At 47.3% G+C, this 7619-nt stretch overlaps 1 protein-coding gene across 1 annotated transcript; it reads right to left on the reverse strand.

The window, feature by feature from the left end:
* Nucleotides 1-4481: 4481 nt before the first annotated feature.
* On the reverse strand, nucleotides 4482-6317 carry LOC306941764 (complex I assembly factor ACAD9, mitochondrial-like; the record flags this gene model as incomplete). Its single annotated transcript, XM_079527408.1, is given in 4 exon segments — nucleotides 4482-5625; nucleotides 5627-5668; nucleotides 5670-5808; nucleotides 6137-6317. Coding segments are annotated over 4 exon segments (1491 nt in total). The 5' UTR covers nucleotides 6303-6317.
* Nucleotides 6318-7619: the final 1302 nt, after the last annotated feature.

Raw genomic sequence — 7619 nt, forward strand, 5'->3', positions numbered from 1 at the left:
AATAGCTAAAGTATATCATAATGCTTAGTTAAAACACCAAAACTGGTTCCTGTCCAGAATGGGTTAAACGTTTAATTAGGGCCTGCCTCAGCCAATTAATTGCCATGGCAACCCCACACCTGTCGTTTTTATTACTTAACCATACCACTTTCCACAGTGAGATTGCACTCTTCAGAAACAGGCAGATGCCGAAATCTACACGTTTGGGCCCAAAAGGGCCACAGACAGACAGTTAAAACGGGTGCTGTGACAACGGGTATTATACTAGGTTACCATGACAACGGGTATTATACTAGGTTACCAACTTGCATCGTTCCCAAGTAGGCCGTTGGCCGATGGGCACAGGTCTAGTCATTATAAAATGCATAATATAAGTGTGATTATTGTCATAATAAGTATGCACGGATGTGTATAACTGTAATTATTCAGTCGTATAAGCCGATTATAATGCACTAGACCTGTACGTGCCCGTCGGCTGCTGGCCTACTTGAGAACGATGCAACTTGGGAACCTAATAATACCCGTTGTCAACTTGTCATAGCACCCGTTTTAACTGTCTGTCTGTGTCCCACATGGAGATCTCTGTATCTGTCTGTCTGTGTCCCACATGGAGATCTCTGTATCTGTCTGTCTGTGTCCCACATGGAGATCTCTGTATCTGTCTGTCTGTGTCCCACATGGAGATCTCTGTATCTGTCTGTCTGTGTCCCACATGGAGATCTCTGTATCTGTCTGTCTGTGTCCCACATGGAGATCTCTGTATCTGTCTGTCTGTGTCCCACGTGGAGATCTATGTATCTGCCTGTGTCTGAAGAGTGCTGACTGACTGTTAAAAGTGGACTGGTTAAGTAGGCTAATCAATTGTCAGGTGTGGGGTTGCCATGGCAATCAATTGGCTGAGACAGAGGCTGGAAATTGCACAGGTGAGGGGACTTTGGCTGATTAGGCACTGGCACGTCTGGCAGACCCTGAGCAAAGCCTTTTGTGGTGGTTCTGGAGAACCGTGGGTCCGACCGACTCGAGGCAGGGCACTGCACTCCCTGCAGGGGTGTGGAACGCGTGTGTCGAATATGAAGTCGGTGGGGCGAACGGTTCTCAAGTTACGTGCATTACAACCGTACACGCACGCACGGACACACGCACGCACGCAGAGACGTGGCGCATTTAAAGTCGGATTATACTTACACATGGCTCATTAAGGAAAGTGTTTTGTCTCCTATTGTCTGTGCAGAGCCTGACGATGTCAGGTTGGTGGGAGGAACCCGTCGCTGCGCTGGTACCTTGGAGATGAAACACCAGGGAGAGTGGAGACATGTGGATAATTACTACTGGGACCTGAAGGAAGCATCCGTAGTGTGTAGACAGCTGGGCTGTGGCTCCGCCGTTTCAACAAAGAGGTTCTTTGATGACTCTCAACCTGTATGGAATCTTATATCTTTCTGTGATGGATCTGAATATTCACTGAGGGAGTGTGCAACAAAAATGGATACTTATACCCTCTTCAGCGTGCAGGTGATCTGTTCAGGTAACAAACAATTTTGCTATATCGAGTTCCACACTCACTCCAGAGGGCCACTGTAGTTCCACACTCACTCCAGAGGGCCACTGTAGTTCCACACTCACTCCAGAGGGCCACTGTAGTTCCACACTCACTCCAGAGGGCCACTGTAGTTCCACACTCACTCCAGAGGGCCACTGTAGTTCCACACCCACTCCAGAGGGCCACTGTAGTTCCACACTCACCCCAGAGGGCCACTGTAGTTCCACACTCACTCCAGAGGGCCACTGTAGTTCCACACTCACTCCAGAGGGCCACTGTAGTTCCACACTCACTCCAGAGGGCCACTGTAGTTCCACACTCACTCCAGAGGGCCACTGTAGTTCCACACTCACTCCAGAGGGCCACTGTAGTTCCACACTCACCCCAGAGGGCCACTGTAGTTCCACACTCACTCCAGAGGGCCACTGTAGTTCCACACTCACTCCAGAGGGCCACTGTAGTTCCTCACTCACTCCAGAGGGCCACTGTAGATCCATACTCACTCCAGAGGGCCACTGTAGTTCCACACTCACTCCAGAGAGCCACTATATTTCCACACTCACTCCAGAGGGCCACTGTAGTTCCACACTCACTCCAGAGAGCCACTATAGTTCCACACTCACTCCAGAGGGCCACTATAGTTCCACACTCACTCCAGAGGGCCACTATAGTTCCACACTCATTCCAGAGGGCCACTGTAGTTCCACACTCACTCCAGAGGGCCACTATAGTTCCACACTCACTCCAGAGGGCCACATTGCATATTACTGTCGTAGCAAAAATTGCCAATCTACAAGCTCAAAACGGGTCGCACTGCGACGCGTTTTTAGCTCATAGATCAACTATTTTTTGCTATATTTGAATTGAAATCCAGATTTTTCATTTTTTGCTATTTTTTGAGTGGTGTAAACCACTCCTACAACTGGCTTTTGTGTGCAGAAAAAATGAGCATGGTTGCTATGTTCAAAATAATTTCTGACGTAATTAAATCACACCCGGGTGAACTGGATGACCGTAGCAACCATGCTCATTTTTTCTGCACAAAAAAAGCCAGTTGTGAAATCACATCCGGGTGTGATTTCATTACGTCAGATCAGAGCTGATCAGGCTATATAATACCTTACCTTATATAATACCTCACATCGGACAAAAACTCCAGCTGAATCAACTTCATGGTCACAAATCATCACATCAGAAGACGACCCTACCTAGCCAAAGATCTTTAAAGACGGTGGGAAGCGTGATTTCATTACGTCAGACCACAGCTGATCATGCTATATAAAACCTTACACCACTCAGTTCACACGGGTGTGATTTTTAATTGGAATCCTGATTAAAAAATGCCACTGATGTGTTCTTCCAGAAAGGAGCTGATAAGCAACAATAATGTTTATTAGGCTGTTTTTTGTGTGTTTTTGAGTGGTGCAAACCACTCCAACAACCAGCTTTGTTTGTATCCGTGTTTGTGTGTACCTGTACGTGGGGCCCAAAATAATGAGCATGGTTACTATGGTCACTGACATTACGTCAGACCACAGCTGATCAAGCTATATAAGACCTTGCCCCACTCAGTTCACACGGGTGTGATTTCTTTTACACCTGCAGGTGTTTGAGGGTTCCAACGTCATGGAGACAAGGTCCCCAGGAAGCTCCTCCCACCTCAACAACCACGCCCAGCCAGCTGTCAATCACTCTGCCAACTTCCCTGTTTCCTGCAACACAATAAAGTACATTTTCCTCCTGATTCGCCGGAGCTCGCTGGAGCTCTTAATTGATCCATAATGCGTACTTTTGGTACTTTAGGTAGCCTATATATTTGAAGTAAATATTGAATTCTGGACTTTTACTTGTAACAGACTTTTACTTTTACATATTATTTCTACATTGCAGTATTGATACTTTCTGAAATCACAACTGTCCAATTGTGCATGTTTTGCGTCATTTCCGTTTTTTTAGACAGCTGGTGGATGGAAAAGAAGCTCCACCCACATGCCGCTGGGGAAAGCTTTTCCTGGGAATCTGGCCAACGCGGCGTGGGTGGAGCTTCATTTCCATCCAACAGCTGTCTAGAAAAATGGAAATTACGCAAAACACAGCTTCTTCTGTCCGCGCATGGAATCTAAAGTGTGCCCACAGCCATATCGCTCCATCATGACTATAGGCAGGCTTCAACTGGCGTCATGTGATCATAGGTCATCATGTGATCATAGTAGATCATGTGATCATAGTAGATCATGTTTCAAGTTGACTGCTAGATGTGTTTGTGCTCAACTTCATGTTCATTACAGAACCCCCTGCACTATGGAAACCTTGTGTTTGTCTTAATGTGCTAATACATTGTATTGGATAGTTCATAAGCCCTTAAGCCCTTTCCTTGCTGTCCCATGCTGCCACAGACCACCATTTGATGAGATTTAGTGATTTAGTGTCAATGCAATACCCGGAGTGTTGTGATGTCAGAACAGGACAGCTCCATATATGGGCAACATATATGTGGCGCTTCTGGACAACCATGGGTCCGACCGACTCGACACTGGGCACTGCACTCCCTGTGGGGGTGTGGAACGCGTGTGTTGAACTTGAAGTCGGTGGGGTGAACGGTTCTCGAGTTACATGCACTACAACCGTACATACAGACAAAGACGTGTACGTAAATACATTTGGACAGAGGCCTGTAACTCTTGGTCATTCATAGCAGGAGGGATGAAGGACGTATTTGCAGGGAACTTGGGGACACAGGTGAGTCTTAACCGGCCACACATGTCTCCTAACCGGCAACGCATGTCAAGAGCCACGGCTGAGTCTTAACCAGCCACGAATGTGTTGGACTGTTAGTACGTCGGACCAACATATGCGCCCCGGTGCAGGTAGGGCATTAGAACAGAGTCTAGGCATATGTAGAGTTGAATCACTCCAGATGTTTGCCTGGATGACAACCCGTTCAAAAAGTCCTTTCCAGTGGATGGGAGCAGATGTAGGATCTCTTCTCCAGGACCTGCTGGGCGATCTTTTTGATGTTGCCGTCGTTGTTCTCTGGCGAATGCTTTTGCAGCTGAGTCATCAGGTAATTGTTCTTGAAGAAGACCTCAGTGCAAAATGTATTTGTGAGCAGAACCTCGTGGTCGTGGTGTCTCAGTCCGACGCTGATAGAACGCGTCGCCCTGGACAGCACGGCGGTCATGGCGTACAGGTTGATGACAACGTCCGCTACTCTCTTCAGAACCAGCTGCTCGTCCACAACGGTCTTTCCATATCGATACAGCAGGCTCTCCGCGGTCGAGGCAAAAAAGGCCACGTTGGCTTCAAACTTCTTCGCACTGTCCGCCAAGCTGGGATGCACCACTCCATCTTTCCCTGTCAGACCCAGATCCACACCTCCCACAGAGTCCTTCAGTCTCTTCCCCAGCATGCCCAGAGCAACACTTATATTCCCTTTCTTCAATTCCTTGATTTTCTCTGTCAGGATCTTGCCGGCGTACTGCATGCCGGTCAGAGCAATGTACATCCTCAGGACTTCATTGGTCCCTTCGAAGATGAGCAGAATGTGACAGTCTCTCAGGTAGCGCTCGTACGGATAGTCCTTGGTATAACCCAGCCCGCCGAGGATCTGCAGAGCCTCGCTGGCACAGATCCACCCTGCCTCTGAGCTGAACACCTTGACCACGGCAGCCTCTAGAGAGCAGTCTGTAACACCTGGTCTGTCCATCATCCCTGCTGTCAGGTACGCCATGCTCTCCATCACAAAGGCATTCATGGCCATCACTGCAAACTTCTCCTGAATCATACCAAATTCGCTGAGCTTTTTGTTGAACTGCTTTCTAGTTCCAGCATACTCTGCTGTCAGTTTGATGAGTTTTTTGATCATCCCTGCCCCAGCACTGCCCATACTAAACCTTCCCAAGTTCAGGATGTTCATGGCAACCTTGAACCCACCACCAACTTCCCCTATGACGTTCTCCACTGGTACAGGCACATTTTCAAACGTTACTTCACAAGTGTTGGATCCTCGGATTCCCAGTTTGTCCTCAGGCTTGCCGCTGATGACGCCACCAAACGCCCGCTCCACGATGAAGGCAGACATCTTTCTCCACGCTGTCCTTGTCAACCACCTTGGTCCTTGCAAACACTCATTACGTCTGCTAATCCTCCGTTGGAAATCCAAATCTTAGAACCGTTGAGTGAGTAATGAGTCCCGTCTTCTGACAGAGGGGCGCGGGTCTGAATAGAGGCTGCATCACTTCCACTCCCAGGTTCAGTCAAACAGAAAGCTGCTACATGCTACATGCTACATGCTGCTACATGCTCTCCCAGGTTCAGTCAAACAGAAAGCTGCTACATGCTACATGCTGCTACATGCTGCTACATGCTACATGCTGCTATATGCTGCTACATGCTCTCCCAGGTTCAGTCAAACAGAAAGCTGCTACATGCTACATGCTGCTACATGCTGCTACATGCTACATGCTGCTACATGCTGCTACATGCTCTCCCAGGTTCAGTCAAACAGAAAGCTGCTACATGCTACATGCTGCTACATGCTCTCCCAGGTTCAGTCAAACAGAAAGCTGCTACATGCTCTCCCAGGTTCAGTCAAACAGAAAGCTGCTACATGCTCTCCCGAGGCCAGTTTGGGCAGATACTTCTGTTTCTGTTCCTCACGCCCAGCTATCAGAATACCCTTCAGGCCGATGGCTTGATGAGCAGCCAGGGTGACCGCAATGGATCCATCCAATGACGTGATCTCTCCTAACCGTGCGTACATGGTGTTGGAAAGTCCAAGACCTCCGTACTCCTCAGGGACCTAGATACCAAACAGGCCCAGCTCTTTCAAACCCTCCAGGGTCTCTGGAGGAATCTCAGCTTCGTGGTCGATCCTCCTTGAGTCGACCTCCTCGTTGAAGAACCTTTCCACTGGTGCAGCAAGCTGGTTGATCTCCTCCAACTCTTCATTTGAAATTTCTGGATAAGGAAAGACCTCTGCCTTGTTGACTCGTCCCAGGAACAGATCTTTGGCATAGGCCGAATGTCTTTAAACGTCCTCTGCTGCCGTAAACGAATGGCTTTTGTCCCGGTGCGTTTCAAATGACAACAACAAAATGTTTTGACATTTTTAGACGCAACGATAATTCTGTTCATATTCAACATGGTTCTGACCTGATACTGCTGACTGCCCTAACACCTCCACCTGATACAGCTGACTGCCTAGCACCTCCACCTGATACAGCTGACTGCCTAACACCTCCACCCCTAGCACCTCCACCTGATACAGCTGACTGCCTAGCACCTCCACCTGATACAGCTGACTGCCTAGCACCTCCACCTGATACAGCTGACTGCCTAACACCTCCACCTGATATAGCTGACTGCCTAACACCTCCACCTGATACAGCTGACTGCATAGCAGCTCCACTGGACTTGCAATGAATGTGGTTGGCTTAGAGACCCATTTATGGTCATGGGCTGATGCCCCTTAGATTTGCTTATTTACATACAACGTGAATTTTCCCTTCATTGTCAATGGCGTTTAATGTTTTAATGTTTAATTTACGTCATATTTAGCGGAATTTTGGCCTAATTTAAAGCTGTTTATCGAAGGTGCTAACGTCCCTTAGAAAATCTAAAACAATCTGTGCAAAATGTGGGAATTGTTAAAGGGACACTACTAGGCAAGTCTGTGTGTGTGTGTGTGTGTGTGTGTGTGTGTGTGTGTGTGTGTGTGTGTGTGTGTGTGTGTGTGTGTGTGTGTGTGTGTACAAACACACTCCCCCTCCACAGGTAGCAGTCATTGATGCTTTACTTGATTAGATAGAGCACTAATGAGCACAGAACAAGATACACCCTATTTAGAGCCATATTTTGGAGGAAAGGAAATTGAGTTGACATGTTTTTTTTATTATTAAATTGTTTTTATTGTTTTTTCCAACACACAACAATACATACATACATACATACATACATACATACATACATACATACATACATACATACATACATACATACATACATACATACATACATACATAGCTCCATCCATTAATTAGAATATTGTGTAACAGTTAATTTTCTTCCTTAATATAAT

The sequence above is a fragment of the Electrona antarctica genome (assembly GCF_951216825.1).
Source record: "Electrona antarctica genome assembly, chromosome: 2".
Classification (NCBI taxonomy): Eukaryota; Metazoa; Chordata; class Actinopteri; order Myctophiformes; family Myctophidae; genus Electrona; species Electrona antarctica.